The sequence below is a fragment of the Leopardus geoffroyi genome, chromosome D2 (assembly GCF_018350155.1).
Source record: "Leopardus geoffroyi isolate Oge1 chromosome D2, O.geoffroyi_Oge1_pat1.0, whole genome shotgun sequence".
Lineage (NCBI taxonomy): Eukaryota > Metazoa > Chordata > Mammalia > Carnivora > Felidae > Leopardus > Leopardus geoffroyi.
The window spans coordinates 12,691,770-12,712,235 of NC_059334.1; the positions used below are offsets into that span (position 1 = coordinate 12,691,770).

Genomic DNA, 20,466 nt, shown 5'->3' on the forward strand with positions numbered 1-20,466 from the left:
AACCATAAACAAAATGAAAAGACGACATACTGAATAGGAGAAGATTTCTGCAAATCATATATCCAATATCCAAAATATCCAATCTATCCAATCATATATCCAATCTCCAAAATATATGAACTCCTACAACTCAATAGCAAAAACCCAATTAAAAACAGGCAAAGGACCTGAGCAGACATTTTCCCAGAGACCTACAGATGGCCAACAGGCACGTGAAAAGATGTGAACCTCACTAGTCATCTAAACAAATCAAAACCACAGTGAGCGACCGCCTCACACCTGTCAGAATGGCTACAATGAAAAAGACAAAAAGTAACAAGTATTGGCTAGGATGTGAAGATAAGGAAATCCTTGTACACTCCTGGTGGGAACGCAAACTGGTGCAGCTGTGGAAAACAGTACGGAGGTTCCTCAAAAAATTAAAATTGAACTACCCTACAATCCCATAATTCCACTTCTACCTGTTTATCTGAAGAAAATAAAAACATTAACTTGAAAAGACACATGCACCCTCGTGTTCACTGTAGCATTATTAACAGCCAGGACATGGAAACCACCTAAAAGTTCATCAACGGATGAAAAGCTAAGGAAAAGCTATACGCGCTGGAGTATTACTCAACCAAGAAAAAGAACAAAATCTTGCCACTTGCAACAACATGGATAAACCTTGAGGGCGTTATGCTAAGTGAAATAAGTCAGACAGAAAATGATAAATACCGTAAGATCTCACCTAGGTGGACTCTAAAAGTAAACCAAGAAAACCCACGAGGATATAAAGATCAGACGGGTGCTGGCCTGAGGTGGAGGATAGGGGGTGGGCAAAATGGGCGAAGGGGGCCAAAAGGTACAAGCTTCCAGTGATAAAGTAGGTCCTGGGGATGTCACGCATAGCACGGGGCCCACAGTTACTAATAGTGTACTGCATATTTGAAAGTAGTTCAGAGCATGGACCTCGAAAGTTCTCATCACAAGAAAAAAAAAAACCCTGTAACTACACAGTGATGGACGTCAGCTGGACTCACAGTGATCATTTTGCAATATATGCAGATATCAAACCATTACACTGTACCCCTGAAATATTGATATGTCAGTTACAGATCAGAAAAAAAAAAAAAAGAATCCGTGTAAAGTATCCTGAGACTGAAAAGTTTAAGAACCACTGCTCTAGAAAATGCCCTCAACAGCAGAGCTATTCAAGGCACCACGACCAAGTAACCCCAGCTACGCAGAGTATGTTAAGGGTGACCTATTTCCCTGGACAATGAGATCTGAGAGTACAAATTGAGACATTATTCTGCATTCATTTAAGAAAATAGTACCTTGAACACTATCACGTTAGCCTTTCTCTTGTTAAATTTGGACACCTACTCTCTCCTTCAGGCTGCCTTGGGCTTAGGGAGCCCAGTTCTGAAGTCCCTGAAACACAGGGAAGTGACGAAAAGGCACGTGATGCCTGGGTGAGGCCTCGCTGGGCACGGGAGTGTGATTAAGAGACCCCGCCCTATCCCTCAGTCAGGCAAGCGAGGCGCCCAGAAGACTTCAGGAAAGGAGAGAAAGCAATGCAGCTGCACTCCCGGCCTGGAATCCGCTGCCTGCCCGTCCGGTCCTGTCTCTTCGCCGGTGACCCCAAAGTGTTTAGGATCTGACCGTCACAGACGCCTCTGGCTGTTCCCAAGTCAAGTAAAGGTCAGATGGAGTGCAGGGCGGCTTCCTAAAAAATCATGCAAGGGGAGGAAACGGATCCCGAGGTCTAAACAACACTGCCCACCTGCCTGGTCTTCGGGGGCCTCGGTCAGGCTGTGCTGCGGGGAAAACACGGCGGGCTGGTTATCGGATCGCTGCTTTCTTTACCCCCACGCTTGGCTCACATTGGCCAAGACCCACTTACTCTAGTTTTCCACGGGTTTCATAGATCAGCGGCTCAAAATGCCAGGGCTGGTTACAGTGGCTGGAATAATTCACGAAGCCAACACTCCCAGGAGTTTCCTCACTCTAGGAAGTCGTGCACTTTCTGTCCCGTCCTCATAAAGACATTTATATGAAGCTGGCTGAGGAGAAATGGGACCAAACTGGGACAGTGGGGTCAGCACTCCTCACGGTGTTTCCGTATCACCGCGCCCCCTACTCACCGTCCGGCATAACACGGGGTGAGGAACTGGAGCCCCATTTTCTATTTCCCTTTTGCTAAAATCAAAGCTTATAGACGGGGTTCGCCCCAAGGCAAGGCTAAGATACTAATGACACAGTTGTTGCTTTAGGAAAAACAGCTGATCACTAGCTCAAGGCCGGAGATACAACTAAAAGCATTAGCTGAAGAATGAATTTGCCTCGAAAAGAGTTACGCAAAAAGACAGTCACAGACAGACATGGGAAATTTTTATAACACGACAGGACAGAAGAGGCACGCTACTGAAAATCTGAGAAGAAAATCTGATTGCGTGTTTTGTGACTAGAGGCAGATCTTTTCTGCAAACATCAAATGGTCTACTCACAAGGTCCTTTGTAGGGTTTCTAACTCGGAAGAAGAAGACGACCAAGGTGGTGGGTAAGAGCTCCCACACGAAAAGAACCACTCCAAACACCACATATCCGGCATCCCCCAGCTGGTTTTTCAGATCCGCCTGCGGAAAAGAGAGGAAATGGAGTCACCAGACTGAGGGCGAAGGAAGGAAGTCTGATCGGACTCTTCCTAACGCGAACAGAGACTAATTCTAATGCTACGACGTGCGTGCTGAAATCAGGCAAAACTAATGGTCCAGACCTCAGGTGGGGGCTTATTTCAGCCACACAGGAGAGACAATTATCACCTTCAAGAGAATCAAGGACAGAAACTGCCCGTCTCTGATGTTTTACTACTCCAGCCTCCAAAATCTTCCTCACATCCAAATCAAGTCTCCTGAATTTACGTTGATTTTCTTTCCTTCAACAATCAAATAATGAGACGTTATGTCACCCCCTCCCCAATTTTTAAGAGAGGCATGCAACTGTGACCCTTTGTCTCATCCCTAGGATAAACACGTGAATTTTTTAAGCGGGGGAGAGGGGCAGAGAGAGAGAGAGAGAGAGAGAGGGAGAATCCCCTATGGGCTCCATAACCCCAGGACCGTGACCCAAGCCAAAATCAAGAGTCGGATGCTCAACCAACTGAGCCACCCAGGAGCCCCAACCCATCAATTGCGCAGGCTAGATTGTCTGGAAACAACTGTTCAGAGTCCAGGACGTTTGTCCGGACCAGTGAGACAGCTGAATGGGCCTGGTGCGTGGCCCCTCCCTTCCTGCAGGGCACAGGGCCTGTGAGAAGCACACATGGTCGTGTCTGGGCAACTCCACCAGAGAGGCCAGCATCTCAAACCTAGACAGTGTGCCAAAATCGGGCCATAGCTGGCCAATCACCTCAACTCGATCCTTCTGCCTTCTCCATTACGTGGGATTCGAGGTACAGTGACCAGCACTAACCATGCCACTCTCGGAAGGATCCCTCTCGAGCTTTGCCTCTCCAGTCCCATCTCTGCTACATCTCCGCAGTACGCTGTCCCTTCTATTCATTCTACACGAATAGCGGGCAGCTTGTGGCCACCTGTTAGATTTGCTCCTAGGTTCTCTCAGTTGCAACCCACAGGTCTAGCTACTCATGACCAACCATCCCCCTAAAAAAACAACAGAACTTTCAAGGTCGTGGTATTTTAAATTTGTTATCACCAGAAGCCCTTAACTGAAAGAAAAATTGAAATAATTATTTTGTTAAAACCTAATCTCTGTTGTTTAATGGATATGAAGTTTCAGTTTGGGAAGATGAACAAGTTCTGGAGACAGAAGGTGGTGATGGTTGCCCAAGAATGGGAATGTGCTTAATGCCAGTGATCTGTACACTTAAAAATGGTTACAATTGTAAGTTTTATGTATATTTTACTCCATGAGATCCTTTGTCTTACGAATAAGTCTCTAATTTATTATTGCTTAAAGTTTATATGTGTGTGTGTGTGTGTGTGTGTGTGTGTGTATTTGAAGTTTATTTATTTTGAGAGAGAGAGCAGGAGTGGGACAGAGAGAGAGGGAGGCAGAGAACCCCAAGCAGGCTCCACGCTGTCAGCACAGAGCCCAATGTGGGGCTCAAACCCACAAACCGTGAGATCATGACCTGAGCTGAAACCAAGAGCTGGACGCTTAACCGAACTGAGCCACCCAGGCACACCTCTCTGTCTAGATTTTATCCTAAACCCACTTTGCCCTTAGCTAACACACTGGTTAACTGCACAGGTTAAATTCACCAACAGGAAAAATACATTTTTATGTTTGATTTTCTCAAAACAGGGCGCACCTTCAGCAGTGCTCAACTTTCTACCATCCTGCACGTGTGGTATTGGTTTGGGTGGTGGTGGCTGTTTTGATCTTTTCTAATTATGACACCTTCCACGTGCCTGTCCTGAATGTCCCTTTGTCCTCACGTGTTTATTGTGGTCATTTAGTGCCTTCCTCCAGGGTCTTAATCCGGCCCAGGTGCTGAGCATCGCTGGGATTTTTAGAAGCGCGTCTGTATATGGTTGAATATTCAGTATTTTTCCAGGAAAAGTTAAGGGCTTTTGCAATTCAATCCAGGAGACTCCTGTCATAAAACAGAAGTTCTGTTTCTCTCTTGTAATGGCCTGTGTGTGTGTTCTCCTCAGTGGACGTAAGTCGCTCCCCCAGGCAGGGAGGGAGTCTGAACGTTTGTGTCCCCAGCACTCCGTCCACGGCTGAGGACAAAGCGTCGCTATTTCCCAAATGAGGGGATGACTTACGTTCAGTCTTTCTCATTTGGACAAGAATCCCAAATGATGCGTCGCTACCTTTGTTTGTTGCTTTATAATTTATGAGCTTCTAGGATGTATTAAATGAGAAGAATATCAGATGGAGACAAATGCTCAAAGGAGCTTTTACTAACACCTTAATACCCCAGTCATTTTTGTCTCGAGTTCCTCAAATGTTGTTGTTTACAGGCTCCATTTTTTTTTAAGTCATGGTTTTATGTATTTTCTGAAGCCTGCATACACTGTTTTCCCTTGGCAAATTTCACCCTTTAAGGAAACCATTTCACATTTATATGGAAGCACTTAAAATTTTTTTTAAGTACTGCTTGACAAGAGCCCCAGAAAGGAGAAAGGAGAAAGGAGAAGAGGATGCATGTGTGTGCCTGCATGTCTGTGTGTGCATGTCTCTGTGTGTGTGTGTGCACATATATACCCTAGTTCTCTCAGAAATGTGAGCTGGAACAAGGCAGGTACTATGATCCCATTTTACAGATGAGGATGCAGATACCACACAGGTTAGCGACCGGCAAGGTCACCCAGCTATTTAGCCGCAGAAGCAAGGAGCTTATACCTCTCTGCCACATGGGATGCTGCGAAGCAAAGAGTCGCCGTTCAGGTGACAGATCGCCGGCACCCACTGACCTGGTCTGATACATTGTACCAGTCGTAATCAAAGGAATGGACGTTCTTGCTCTGAGAAAACGAGAGGATGAACAGGTTGTAGCAGGCCCGGGAGGCGTAGAGGAGGATGACGGTCACTCCGATGGCGGTCACTTGACACACGGAGGAGCCCTGGAAGAGCGGGAGCCATGAGGGCTGCGCCCGATCCGGGTCCGGGACACCGGCCTCCTCCCGGAACCCGGCCTGTGTTCAGCCTAATGCCTCAGAGGCATGCGCTATGGTGCCCGCGAGCCCCATCAAAGCCTCCACCCTCAGACATTAGACCCAAGCCCCAGCTTCATTGCATCCCACATCCCCCCTAAAAATTTTTAATTAAAAAAAATATTTTTTAATGTATTTTTGAGAGAGAGCGAGAGAGACAGAGCATGAGCAGGGGAGGGGCAGAGAGAGAGGGAGACGCAGAATCGGAAACAGGTTCCACGCTCTGAGCTGTCAGCACAGAACCTGACGAGAGGCCCGAACCCACAAACTCAAGATCATGACCTGAGCCGAAGTCGGCCGCTTCACCGACTGAGCCACCCAGGTGCCCCTCCCCTCTGCAAATTTCAGATTATCTTCATATAGATGCTTCAAAATCTGGAAGTCAATTTGGAGATGCCTTAAATATGGGCCATTTGCTTAATGCAAAGTCAAGTGGCTTTGTTCAATTTCCAAGACGACCCCTGACTTATGAGCCCAGTGCACAGCCTGTGGCCCAGGGAGAGCCCATCTCAGCAGGATGGTAGCTGGGAGAGTGCGATCCCGCTGACGGTGGCTCTGGGCAGGGAGCGCTTCCTCAAAGTCCAGAATCTTCTAAGCCGGAAGCACTGGAGTCGCAGTGTCACTCTGGACTTGGAATTACATGGAAATTGGTGATTTGTGCCCCAACTTAGGAAGCTATCGATTTACAGTCAATGGGTGCCAGCTAGAAACACACAGTTGACAAACATAACCAAAAACCTGAAATCGATTTTTGAGATTTGCATTCGGAAGTCCCTACTTAACGAGATAGTATTTTATTTTGTCAGTAGTAGGTTATTAGCTTGTTTGCCACAGGGGTGACCTAAATGGTCTTTTGGCAGTCTGAAATTTAACCCTTCCTGTAAAAACCACAATTCTGATTTTTAACCCTTCCTGTAAAAACCACAATTCTGATTTTTGTGGGGTTTTTTTCTGTAAAAAAATTTTTTTTAATGTTTACTTATTTTGAGAGAGAGAGAGAACCCACAGGTAAAGCATGGAGGGAGAGAACTTATAAGTGGGAATTATTCTGGTGGGTACAACATATTCTGGTTGTAGCAAAGTCTTTTGGGATTTTGCAAGAGGTCAGCCACTCACAGGATTGCCTGGTGATGGCTCTGTATTTCTTTTTTTTTTTTTTTTAATGTTTATTTATTTTTGAGACAGAGAGAGACAGAGCATGAACAGGGGAGGGTCAGAGAGAGGGAGACACAGAATCTGAAACAGGCTGAACTGTCAGCACAGAGCCCGACGCGGGGCTCGAACCCACGGACTGTGAGATCATGACCTGAGCCGAAGTTGGACGCTTAACCGACTGAGCCACCCAGGTGCCCCACGGCTCTGTATTTCTGAAGTCAGAGGCACAGATTTTAATCTACTGGTCACTGCTGAGGACACGACACTGTGGAGACAGAGCTGCCTCACGGTCTGCAGACCGAACATTTACCGCAGCCAGCCGGGTCTCGGGGCACAGAAGGCAGCCAAAGGGGTCTGCCGCAGGACACGGTCACGGAAGGTGAGAAGCAAGGGAGCTACGGAAGTCACTCAACCATTTTACAAATGAGAAAAGCCAACGTCCACAGAGGTCAAGTGACTGGTGTGCTGGGGCCGCTCCCCAGCCTCCACACTTCACTGAGCTTCCCGACAAGGGGAAACTTGGGATCAAGCCGCTCAGGGGCACCTGGGCACCACAGCCCCAGGAGCATATCCACCACGTCCTTTTTTTTTTTAATATTCATTTTTGAGAGACAGAGACAGAGCGTGAACAGGGGAGGGGCAGATAGAGGGAGACACAGAACCAAAGCAGGCTCCAGGCTCTGAGCTGTCAGCACAGAGCCCGACGTGGGGCTCGAACTCACGAACCGTGAGATCATGACCTGAGCTGAAGTCGGACGGTCTGAGCTTAACGGTCTGAGCCCCCCAGGCGCCCCTGTCCTTTCTAACTCCAGGGAAAGGAAGGAGAAAACAGAGACTGGAGGGTGTGCCATACAGCAGCAAAGCGAGAGAAGGGGCCAGGAGCCTCCCTCTCATAGCATCTGCCTCCATCCGTGACCAATCAGCAGGAGAGAGACGTTGTTCTGAACCCCAGGGGGTGCTGTCCACACTGGGATGTCCACCATCCCCGGACATGCAGGCCGGTCCCGAGGGGAGTGTGAATCGCACCTGACAGACCCCGGGGCCAGCCTGCCGGGTCCCAAGTTGAGCTGAGCATCCACTGAGTGTGCAACCCAGGGCGAGCTACTGCCCTCTGCGCCTCGGTCCCCCGGTCTATGAAGTGGGGATAACACCTCCCCCCAGGGATTTGTGAGGATTACATTAGCTTCCCCGTGTAGAACGCTTATCTTCTATAAAAGTGCCTGGAGCACAGGGGTCACTGGGTGTGCGTTTCTACGAATATTACCAGCACGGTCAATCCTGCCAAGTCCTTTAAACACTGTATCTATAAGCCAGAGAGGACCTCTCTGCTAGTAATTCTGCACTCTTGGTTCCGTTGAGCCAGCTCGAATGGAACCCTCCTTGCATACAAAGTTCACGAACTACACAGCTCTGTGTTTTGGCAACCACGGCACGGCTAATCATTTCTAGGGCAGGTGTGAAAGGTATTTGTTGAGTTGTCTGTTTGCAACCAGGAGACTATTTTCGGAATAAGTTTACTGAGGGGATCTTGACCGTCATTCCACCTACCTTAGACTCCAAGTAAATGTTGGCTAAGGACATCTTCGAGATTTTGTAGAGACAGATGGAGAGCGAGACGGCACACAGCACAAAGAGAGTGTCATTAATGGCCACACGCACGGAGACAATGACCTTCCTCTCCCAGTTTCCCGTCTTCACCAACACCGCACAGGTTAAATTCACCAACAGGAAAACGAGGCTGATGAAGAGTGAGGCCAGGTAGAGGGGTAACCTGGAAGGGACCAGTGAGAAATGTCAGACGCTGCCTGCACACTGGCTGTACGTTCTGGATCCATCCAGAAGGAAACCGCGGTATTTTCTGGTTGGCTGCCAGAAGCAGAACGTACCAGAGTTATCCAACACCTACGAGGGCAGATTTCGGAGGTGGCTGTTCCACGATTCAAGTTACAGATAAAAGGGGCGCCTGGGTGGCTCAGTCGGTTAAGCGGCCGACTTCGGCTCAGGTCATGATCTCGCGGTCCGTGAGTTCGAGCCCCACGTCGGGCTCTGTGCTGACCGCTCAGAGCCTGGAGCCTGTTTCGGATTCTGTGTCTCCCTCTCTCTGACCCTCCCCCGTTCATGCTCTGTCTCTGTCTCAAAAATAAATAAACGTTAAAAAAAAATTTAAAAAAAATTACAGATAAAACTACATGTTGTGCCCTCAGGAAGGTGCCCTCGGGGCCACCCTTCCCTGCATCCGGGAGGCCACGCGGACTGGGTGGGACAGCGCACGTCTGGACTGAAGCCCCCGCTGAGCGCTCACTCCTCACGAGGACACGCTGAGAGTGAAGCACGTGGGCTCCAGGTCAGAGGAGGGTCTCAGGGGGGCACCAACAAGGCTGCGCTCGGTGACCCTGGGCAAAACCACCCCGTGGGAGCCTTAGCCTCGTCATCTGAACGCAGACTAAATAACACCTGCTTTGCAGGGTGTTGCTGAGGACTAAGTGTGTGTGTATACAAGGCTGTACCCCCCAAAAAAGTCATGGATGGAGGGGGGGAGTCTGGGTGGTGCTCACACTGACCCGGAAACACTCACTACTGAGGCAGTATTCTGCGGCGATGCAAATCTGCCCAAGCATCTTGCCCGAGGCTGAACGGATGCAAAAAGTCTAGGTCGTTGCCAGTTTTACCTTGTAGTTTCCCAGATCTCCTCATGTCCTGGGTGACTGGTGCAAGGTCTACAGAAAGACTTCTCGGATTTACTAGAACCAAAATCAGCAGCCTCACGCTTATCTTCAAGACTGCCCATACCCTTCACTTCCTTCGGCAGATATGCAAACAAGGAACAGACCTGCTTGGCTCAAAACCAGACTGGTCTAACTGGACTACATTTGGAAATCCAAAAGATGGAAACCGTCAGCTCGAAGTGGTCTGGAAGCTACAGAATGACACCGGTGTCTTCAAAAGCTGTTACAGACTGGGACCCAGAATCCCGGATCGTAGTCCCAGCTCCAGACCTCATGTCACTGACGGGACCCACGGAGGGAGGGACAGAGGGAGAAAGAGAGTGTAAGTAAAGGGTGAGGAAGCCAGACATAACTCAACACTGACCGTGTGGCACCCAGGGCAGCTGGTACGGGGTGCCTCCCTGCCACACGTTTCCACCTTGGGTTTGCAACCACGCCTCCTCCACACCCTCCCTCCTTTCCATCGCCCTGCCCTGCCCTCACCTGCCTGGCGTGACCCAGAGAAGAAGGGTGTGGGCGACACACGGGGCTGAGACGTCAGGCGAGTCTCTGGGCCACTCTGGGCTGCGTGTCCTTATCCGCGGAACAGAGATGAGGATTCCTATTCTGCCTCAAAGAGCTGCTGTGGGAATCTAGCGGGTCCTGGGCCTTCTGGTTTCTCCTCTGTCCTCACGCCACGGAGCCTCAAGGTCTCACCCCAGCCTCTCCTACTGCCCACAAAGTCTTTACCTCTTCCTGTCATTCCTTCCTCCGTAGGTCCTCCCCTGCTGACCCCACGTTCTCCCAGGCCCCCATGACCCACTCGTCAAACCCAAAGGTGTCAACTCTTGGCCGCCATCTTGCCCCACCTTCCTGGTGCTCCCTTGTCCATCACTCCACAGCCCTCACCTGCCTCATGTTCCCCTGTCTGAGCCTGCCCCTTGGATAGCCCCTGGTTCCTCTTCCTCCCCTTCTTCCCCCAAAGTGATGACATCCTTGGCTCTCTCCTTTACCCCCGTTCCCTGGGAAATACGTTCACTCTTACAGCTTCTGTACGACCAGGTTCATAAAGATCTTGTCCTGAGCCACTGCCCCGTCCTACGACCAGACCCACATTCCAAACAGCTGCCACCCTGTCACCTCAGACCGTGTCCAAGCCTAATTCCCGACGGTCCTCCTCCAACACTTCTCTCTTTTCCTGTTTCTATGAAAGGCACCGTCATTTTTTTTGGAGACTCCTGAACTATAAAGATCTTCCTTGATTACAACCCCGGATTACTCAGCTGTCAAGGTCAACAGATTCTTTATTCCTGCTCCCCGGTGTGCCCCCCTCCCCGTCCTCACCAACCACATGGTCCCATGCCTTCTGTCTAGAACCAACCGTGCTGGTGTCCAGATTGACCCTCACCCTAAACCCCACCCTAAACCCTCTACTCCGCCACACTCCCAATCAGTCTACGGAGCCAGGTCAATCGGTGGGTGCCCCACATGCTAATTAAGCCAGTCTGTGTGTTGTCATGAAGCCCACAGATGTCCCCACCTCCCCCTGTCTTTACCCAAGCTGATCTTTCTGCCTAAAACCTTCCTGCCCCGTAATTTCTATCCCGGCCTGCTCTGAGTGCTTCTAAGACCACCTGCCAAACAGAAACCTGTTATTGTCTTTTTTCTCTTTTTAATGTTTATTTTTGAGACGGGGGGTGGGGAGAGGCAGAGAGAGAGAGAGAGAGAGAGAGAGAGAGCGAGCATATGAAGCAGGCTCTGTGCTGAGAGAACAGAGCCCCATGCAGGGCTCGAACCCACAAACTGGGATATCACGACTTGGGCCGAAGTCCGATGCTTAACTGACTGAGCCACCCAGATGCACCGAAGCCTGTTTTTGTCTTAAATAAGCTGTGTTGTGAGACGTGAAACAACATGGAAAAAGTACTTTTGCTCCAACATTAAGGTAAAAGTCAGCTAAATCGTCAATGTGGTAAAACAACTCCGTCCTGGGAAATGTATACAAAAACCTATGATGGAAAACATCACTGTGTTTCCTCAGGGCTGGAGGGGGGTTATGTGGGGAGGAGAGTGGGGGAGCTCAGTAGATTTGGTTTCTTTCTTTCCACAGGTCCACATTCCAAACTTTCAATCTTTTTCTATTTTATCATTTTTTACAAAAAAAAAAAAACAAACAAAAAAAACCCTTACAAAACCTCACTTTTCCTCCTGGGTCTGCAGCTCTGCAGAAAAGAGATTTAGATGGTGGGCAGGGGTGCAGAACAGATCCTAGGGCAAATGTGTGTTTCCATGGCAACAACGTTGTACACTCTCCCCCAGAATTACTGCCTTTCAATTCAAACCATAGGGTCAGGATAAACAGCCTATGGTGAGAAAAAAAGGCCAAAGGAGAAGAAAATCAGTGGGGCCCTGCATCTGGGAAGACGACTTTGCTCATGAGCCCAGAGGGATCAGCTTCTGGCTAGTCCCCACGCGCAGAGACGGTGAGCCTTTGAGGTGGCTCCTAGAGTCCTGCCCACACGGGCCTGGGGACAGAAGTGCCAGCTAATGCAACACGACAGAACTCTGCTACCTTGGCTACCTCCTTCGGGGAGGGGATGGCACTAACGGATTAGAAAGCGTCGTTTCCATTTCTCTTCTTAGATCTTAGATTCCTTACAGAACCGGAAAAGCAAAGCCTGGCTCATTACATTTTTACTTACCAACAACAACAAAAAAAATCAAAGATGGAGGCAAAACAGTTTAAAAGGCTTAAAGTCAAAGCGTTCTCGAGCACCCAGCCCCGTAGGTTCGAGCCCTGCATCGGGCTCTGCACTGACAGTGCTTGCTTGGGATTCTCTCTCGCTGTCTTCCTCTCTCTCTGCCCCTGCCTCCCTCTCCCTAAGTAAATAAATAAGCTTAAAAAACAACAACAACATCGAACTGCTATGGGAGTAGCTTGGGGTGAGGAGTTGCAACTAGTTCTAGACTAAGGGCTACTGTTTCATTTCAAATGAGTCATGATTCAATTAGAAAAGCCAGTCTATTTACAAGCCAATGTATCAAAGCATCTCAAGGGATAAATCATGGCCTGAAATGTCTGCAGGGGCATCTGGCTTAAGGAAATGGGGAATCAAGCAGAGGAGATAGAAGAGATAAACACGAATAACTCTGAGGATTTATTATTAGACCGGAGTTAACAGGCTTCTCCCACTGAAACCTCCTGGCTTCTTATGCCTTCTCCAGCCCAAGCATCGCATCCAGCCGGGTTTCTCCTGGTCTCCTCCCTTCATTTCTGCAAATCCCCTCCCACTAGAAACAGCCTATCCTACTGGCTGCACTTTGGTTCCAGAATCAAGTACAGTCCCCACACACTCGTCTTCTCACCGAAAGGAATCCCATCCCCCAAGTGCTCAGGCTGAAAATTTTCTGACCAGTGCTTTGGGATTTCACTTCGAGAAGACACCTTACTACCCCAGGCTCAACCAACTGCTTCCAAGACAAGACCAGCTCAAGAATCAGAACATTCTTCCTCCACCCCAATCTTCATCCATTCTTGGCTCCCCAGTCCCCAAAGCTGATCTACATTTCCAGAGTCAAGAGGATGGAGGCAGAGATTATGGGTGCGGAGGAAAGGCCAGGTACTTTGCTTCCGGAGAAGTTAACTTGGGAACTGCTCCTTTAAATGGTTCTTCTTATTACAATAATAATATTATATTATATTATATTATATATTATATATTATATATTATATTATATTATATTATATATTATATTTTATATATTATATCATATCATATATATCACATTTACTATTATATAATATTTATTATTATTATTATATTATAATAATAACATTATTTCATGGTGGACCCTAAAATCCCATTTGAGTAGTCTGGTAGAAACATGCACAAAGTAGTGAACAAAGACATCAAGATGAGGTGAAAAAAAAGCAACGTGGCCAAGACTTGTCTCTTGATCTGAGTACTGTCATACCACTTCCTCAATTTCAGTTTTCTTGGATATAAAATGGGAGATCAAAATACGCACTTCCGTGACCTTAAAAGTTCTCATCACAACAAACAACAATTTTTGTAACCATGGATGGTAATGCAGGTTAACTAGACTTACTGAGGCGATCATTTTGCAATACACATATACCAATATCAAATCATTCTGTGGTACACCTGAAACTAATACGACATTGTATGTCAATTACATCTGAATAAAAGTACATCTTTGGAATTTTAAACAGAAAGCATTTATATATTTAAAATTATATATTTACATAAAACATAATAGGCACACATTTTTACACACTTTTCAAGGAACAAAGGAAATACATTCTCATTTTGATTCAAGGGAGTAACTGGCCAAAGTCGCCTTTTCAGAAACGTCCGCCCATGGCAGTGGGGCCCTCCTGGGCAAGGACATCAGAACACGTATGCTGGCCTCACCCCTTCCGAATGCTGGGTCTCCCTTTCCCCCTGACCAAGTCTCACATTCTTGAAGCCACTGGTTCTTTGCTGTTGGGGTGGAGGATGTTGGGGTCACAGACCTCTCTGAAAATTTTGGGAAACCCATGAGCCAGCCCTCTCCACAGAAAAACATGCCTATCGACCTCTTCACATAAACGTGGCATGTGATTTAAGGCATTTCCTTCCAGATTATGAGCCTCTCCTCTCAGCTCAGCACAGACTGACTTCTTCCACAAAATTCCCGTGACTCTCACAGCGCACAGAGCCCGAGGCAGAGACTGCTCCTGCTCCTGAACAACCACTGCTTTGCCTGATTCTGTGAGTTTTTGTGTTGGTTAAGGACCTCTTTACAGAGTGTTTGGTTCTCAAGGACGAGGACTATATTTCTGCCTCAGGGTGCCTCGCTGAGTACTAAATAGTCAAAAACGTATTTGCTGGACGCGAATGGAAATTCCCCCGGGGTACTTACCGGTATTTGAGTAATTCTGGAGAATATTTTGACTTGGCTTTGAAAATCACCTGCAAGACAGAACAACATGGCGGGTTGGGGATGCGATACGTTGACAACACCAACAAACCAACATCATCGCTTCAACGCCCCTTTCCCTTTATACCCAGGTGCCAGGGCACAGCTTCTGAAAAGGACAGATCTGCTTTGTGAGAGTGTTTGTTAAGCTAAAGATTTTTTAAGCCACCCATACAATTTTCAAGACCAAGGTATTTAAAAATGGTGAAAATGGGGGTGGGGGGACACCTGGGTGGCTCAGTTAAGCATCTGACTTTTTGTTTTGATTCAGGTCATGATCTCATGGTTGGTGAGTTCAAGCCCTGCAACGGGCTCCATGCTGACAGTATGGAGCCTGCTGGGGGTTCTCTCTCTGCCCCCAACCTTGTTCTCTCTCTCTCTCTCTCAAAAGTAAATAAAACTTAAAAAATTTTTTTTTTTAATGATGAAAATGGTAAAAAGGGGAGAAAATGTAAAGGTATTACTGGTCTACCAGTGCCAAGGTGTTTCTCTTATGATAAGATTCCTATTTGAAGGGCGCCTGGGTGGCTCAGTTGGTTGAGCGGCCGACTTCGGCTCAGGTCATGATCTCACAGCTGGTGAGTTCGAGCCCCACATCAAGCCCTGTGCCTGGAGCCTGCTTCGGATTCTGTGCCTCCCTCTCTCTCTGCCCCAACCCACTCGCATTCTCTCTCTCTCTCTCTCTAAAAAATAAATAAACACTAAAAAAATTTAATAAAGATTCATATTTGAGCCCATACTCCCACCAGAGATAAACAGCCTACCCTTACCCTTTATTAGAATTTTCACTGGCACCAAATTCATGCTGTTTGAACATAAGCATCCACGCACCCAGGCCTCACACTTTGCAGCCCACTTTGTCAATGTCCCTGGTCTCTAGAAGCATCAAACAACCATTATCTATAGGAGAAAGGTCACGTGTTGGGAATTCGCCACAACTTTTGCGTCCTGCACAATTGCTAATGCGTCCATGCAGGGTGCAGCGGCCAGCCTGGCAGAGACTCTGAGAGGCGATGAGCAGAGAAAGCAGGCGGCGGCTCCCTTCAGCCCAGCCGCGACAGGGCCACACGTAGTGCGCATGCGCGCAGGGGCTTCGGGGACAAGCTCGGGCGGGTCCCGGGGACCGCGCGGGGCTAGGACACTGCAGCACACGAGCTCATGCCCTGGCTCTCCTGGACCCCTGGTGTTTGCAGGGCGGGGGTGACTCTGGGAGAAGGGAGGGTATGGGAGAGTAGAGGAGGGGCTACCCTTTTCCAGGGATGACCTTGCCGTGGATGGGGAGTATGGGAAGCCCCGCATTCCCTGCTACGGAGCGAGCCCCTCTGCACCGAGCTCCCGAACATGCTCTCCAGCTTCGCAGCTCTCTTTGTACTTGGGACTTCTCATGGATTTGGCTCAGCTCCTGAAAATATCTAAGGGGCAGATACATACGTTGCCAGAGCTGGAAAGAGTGAAGGAGGGGCAAAGGGAGAACGGGGTGGGCATGGTTGGGGGTGGTGGTGCGGGGGCAGCTCTGGGATCTGAGAGGTCACACAGGTTAAATATTGGCGTCCCCCCCCCCCCCCCGAACCCCCGGGTCTGAGGAAGACGCAGTGAGAAATCCGTTTGCAAGAGGGATATCTGAAAGTAATCCCAGGAAATTCCTCGGTGGATCCCAAGTGCCTGGCCAAGTCTGCGGATGCAGATGTCACAACGGAGCCTCCGTGATGGCTCTAAGGGCCAGTTCCCAGAACACGTATGCAATTTCCCTCTGGGAGCCTTCTAAAAGGCCTTCTTCTGAGGACCTTCAGCAGTTAATCCCCTCTCTCCACCACTATGGAAAACAATATAGAAATCCTCCAAAACGTTAAAAAAAGTATCATACAATCCACTAATTCCACTACTGAGTATTTACCCAAAGGAAACAAAAATACTACTCTGAAAAGATAACACGCACCCCTATGCCTACTGCAGGATTATTTCCAATAGCCAAGATACAGAAGCAACCTAAATGCCCACTGACGGATGAACGGATGAAGAGGAAGTGGTATGCATACGCGATGGATACATTTCTTGACCATAAAAAAGCATCAAACCTTGCCATTTGCGACAACATGGATGGACCTATAGGGTACTATGCTAAGTGAAATAGGTCAGAGAAAAGAGAAAGACCAACACCGTGTGATTTCATACAGATGTGGAATCTGAAAAAGCAAAACAACAGACAAGCAGACTCTTACATGCAGAGAACTGGGGGGGGGGGGGGGGGATGGGCAAAATAGGTGAAGGGGATATTCAGAAGTATAAGCTCCCAGTTATAAAATTAGTAAGTTACAGAGATGAAAAGTACAGCATAGGGAAGACAGTCAATAAGGTAATAGCGTGGTATGGGGACGGTCGCTATGCTCACCAGTAATGTACAGACTTGTCGAATCACTATGTTGTACTCTGGAAAACTAACGTAACGTTGTGTGTCAACTATATTTCAATGAAAAGAAAAAAAAAATCACCCAGGGAACTTGTTAAAGATGCAAATCCCACAGCCCCACCCTTAGAGGTGCCAACCTGGTGGGTCTGGGGAGGGGCCCAGGAATCCGCATTTTAATACATGCCCGACCCCAGGTGATTCTGATCCAGCTAGTCCAAGGACCACCTCATGAGAAAAAGCACTACTCTTCAATAGCTCTGCAATCATTAATTTAAAACACACTGGAAGAGGCCACCACGATAATCACACGACACTGAGAGGTATGATGCAAAGAACAAAGATCAGAGGATGCTCAGGGTCCGTGGACAGCCCCCCAGACATATACACTGCTGCCCTCCCTCCAGTCTCCAATAACAGGCTGCCAACGGGGACCCTCAGGCACAGACTCTGTATCTGGGGGAGGAGGGACCACACCTATTCCCACAGGCTTTACAATCAGCAGAACTACCAACCCTCCTTTTAAAACACATTTTCACGGGCGCCTGGGTGGCTCAGTCGGTTAAGCGTCTGAGCGTCTTCGGCTCAAGTCATGATCTCATGGCTTGTGAGTTCGAGCCCCGCATTGGGCTTTGTGCTGACAGCTCAAGCCTGGAGCCTGCTTCAGATTCTCTGTCTCCCTCTCTGTCTGCCTGCCCCCTGCACATGCTCTGTCTCTCTCTCAAAAATAAATAAACATCTAAAAATATAATAATAATAAAAATTAAGAATTCATAGATATCAAAGTGTGGAAAAAACCACAGTATTTTTTTATGAAGTTTATTTACTTATTTTGAGAGAGAGAGAGAGAACGAGCAGGGGAGAGGCAGAGAGACAAGGAGAGAATCTCAAGCAGGCTCTCCACTGTCAGAGCAGAGGCTGATGCCAGGCTCAAACTCACAAACTTGGACCCTGAACCAACTGAGCCACCCAGGTGTCCCGAAACTACAATATTTTGAAAAAGTGCCTGACCTTGTCAAGTCAATGTGCAAATATTTTTAACGTTGTGCCACACTTAGTGGGGCTTGGTCAGCGGCAGGTAACTTCGGCCTGAGTGACTCAGTTTACTCGTACACACCAGGCCTATCCCGGTGCTCCCGGGCATGGCCCAAGGGCACTCCATGGGATAGCGTCCCCCGGACGGGGCACGACTAGGTGGTCGCATCCTGTGGACTCGGCTCTGTGCCAAGTGCCTTCAATAGGCCTACAGCTGGAGGGGAGACACCCAGAGGAGACAAGATGGGACGCAGACCAGAAAGAGGCTCTGGCCTCAGCGGGTCTGAGCGCAGGGAGCCGACATGCGAGCCATGGGCTCCAGCGGTGGGCGCCTCGGCCTCCTCTTGTCTCGCCCGGAGTACTGTCCCCTCTGGTCCTTGCAGCAGCTCCTGGTGGCTCAGAGACAACAGGAGGGAGTCTGGGTGGATCAGGGTCAACTCAGGCGAACAGGGCTCCCTGCTGCTCCCGCCACCAGCCAGCGCTGGGTCTTCAGGCTGGATGCGCGGAAGGAGTCCCCACCCGCCCACCTTCTTTACAAACCAAACAGACGTTTCTCAACTTCCCACAGCCCCCTGCCTCTGTAGCTCGCCTGCATACGTTCGTAGACTGCACAGAGTCAGGTGCGGGGGGACTGCCTCCGAGGCCAGCCTGGACCCCAGAACACCCCTCTCGGAGCGTGGTGAAGGGCGGCGTGCCCAGCTGCGACCATCAAAAACTCGGTCCAGGATGCAAGCCTCATAAGCAGTCACACGCTTTGCTTCTAAGAAATTTCCTCGGAGGCACAGCTTTCCAAGGTGTTCCCACAGAACTGAGAATTCATCAGTGTTAGGGAAATAAATGTCATGGGATCAAACACATTTAGGAACTGCTAGGCTAAACAGTTTTTCCCTGCAGGAACTTCCCAGAGTCTGGAAAAGACTCCGATCTGCTGTAAATCTTTGAGCAAAACATACGGTAGGCAACAGTTTTCCGAACTTACTTGGCCATGTAAGGTCTTCTGAATGAGTGTTCCAGGGAAAAGAGTTCGGGAAAAGAGTTCAGCACTAAGCATGGACTGTCCACTGCGGCCTTAGTAAGAGTAATGATGGCAAGAATAATAGTCGCAACAAACAAGAAGAAGGATAACTTTTAAATGATACTCAGACTTTTCCCCTTAAACACAGACAGCAGCCAAGGAGTGCGCTGAGCATGGGGGGGCCCGTGGGTGAGGGGTTCCACCCTGAGGGACCAGGGGGTCCACCCTGGGGGACCACGGAATGACTTGTGCAATACAAGAGGGGGAAACCCCACAAAACTCAAACTCCCGCCTTGCCCGGAGGGACAAGGTCCTCACCAGGGAAAGGCACCATCTGATCGTAAATCATCTGATCCTCTCTGAACTCAAAGCCAAGGTGATAACCACATCAAAATACAAGGCTTGTCCATGATTTGTAAAAACTCAACCCGCTGCTGACAATTTGTGATGAGTGTATGCCTCGAATGCAATTGAATCTAGTCAAGCCATGCTGAGAACATCTCCTTTATACTTGAAGTTAATCCTCCAAAAGTCAAGTTTCTTAAAGCTATTTAAATTCCTGCCATTTTATTTTTTTTTTCTTCAACGTTTATTTATTTTTGGGACAGAGAGAGACAGAGCATGAACGGGGGAGGGGCAGAGAGAGAGAGGGAGACACAGAATCGGAAACAGGCTCCAGGCTCTGAGCCATCAGCCCAGAGCCCGACGCGGGGCTCGAACTCACGGACCGCGAGATCGTGACCTGGCTGAAGTCGGACGCTTAACCGACTGCGCCACCCAGGCGCCCCAAATTCCTGCCATTTTAAAGCACAATATATACATTGTTATTGTATACTCCCCACACACAAGCACACACACATACAAACACGCATGTACATATAAATACACGTACGTGTATATTTTTTACAGCACGGTTTTTCGCCTCCATTAATGAAAAGTGCATAAATGTCTGGACCAAATTTCCAGCAAAATAAATCCAAACTCTTCCACTCACCCCTAATCCAATCTGGGCTCCAAGAGACGTCATTAAAGGTTGGTTAGTGCCCAGAAGTGGAGCTAAGCATTCTGGGTAATCCCTGCTCTCTGGCCCGCCAGGGATCCCTTATCAGGCTGCCCATCTCCTCCAGTCCACTGCTAGCTCCCGCTGACCTCGGCAGGAACTCGGTCAGGAGAGGAGACAGCTCCTGAAGGGCAGGCACACAAAGATTAATTATCCTTGCCTGTTTTACGGTGCTCCTGACGGCAGAGGCCCTGCCTGCTCAGTACAAAACCAGACCCATAAAATCAGAGAGGAGGAAGTCAGGGACTGTGTGAATAGCTAAGGAAAATCTGAGACCAGACAAAAATCCGTGTCATTCCCACTTTCAGATTGATGGCGTTCACATCAGATCACCTGACATGGCGCACGGAATCTGGACTCAAGAACTGTGAGATGGAGAAAAGTTGGTCCCTGACCTCCAGAAACTCACAACCAGACACAGACATGCCAGTGATGTGAGG

The 20,466-nt window shown here is 48.7% G+C and overlaps 1 protein-coding gene and 1 long non-coding RNA gene across 5 annotated transcripts in view; one reads left to right on the top strand and one right to left on the bottom strand.

The window, feature by feature from the left end:
* GPR137B (G protein-coupled receptor 137B) overlaps window positions 1–20,466 on the bottom strand; it is a 63,326-nt gene that overhangs the window by 27,345 nt on the left and 15,515 nt on the right. For 3 of the 4 annotated variants that reach the window (XM_045437272.1, XM_045437271.1, XM_045437274.1), the window contains exons 2-5: window positions 14,456–14,505; window positions 8,373–8,595; window positions 5,430–5,579; window positions 2,493–2,621 (exon numbers count right to left, since the gene is read on the bottom strand). In XM_045437272.1, the coding sequence (XP_045293228.1) occupies window positions 2,493–2,621; window positions 5,430–5,579; window positions 8,373–8,595; window positions 14,456–14,505 (552 nt within the window). The remainder of the gene's footprint in view (window positions 1–2,492; window positions 2,622–5,429; window positions 5,580–8,372; window positions 8,596–14,455; window positions 14,506–20,466) is intronic. The other variant, XM_045437273.1, reaches the window with a different exon arrangement.
* On the top strand, window positions 1,244–3,935 carry LOC123576427. Its single transcript, XR_006701380.1, has 2 exons — window positions 1,244–1,686; window positions 2,259–3,935. It is a non-coding gene; the product is annotated as an uncharacterized LOC123576427 (long non-coding RNA).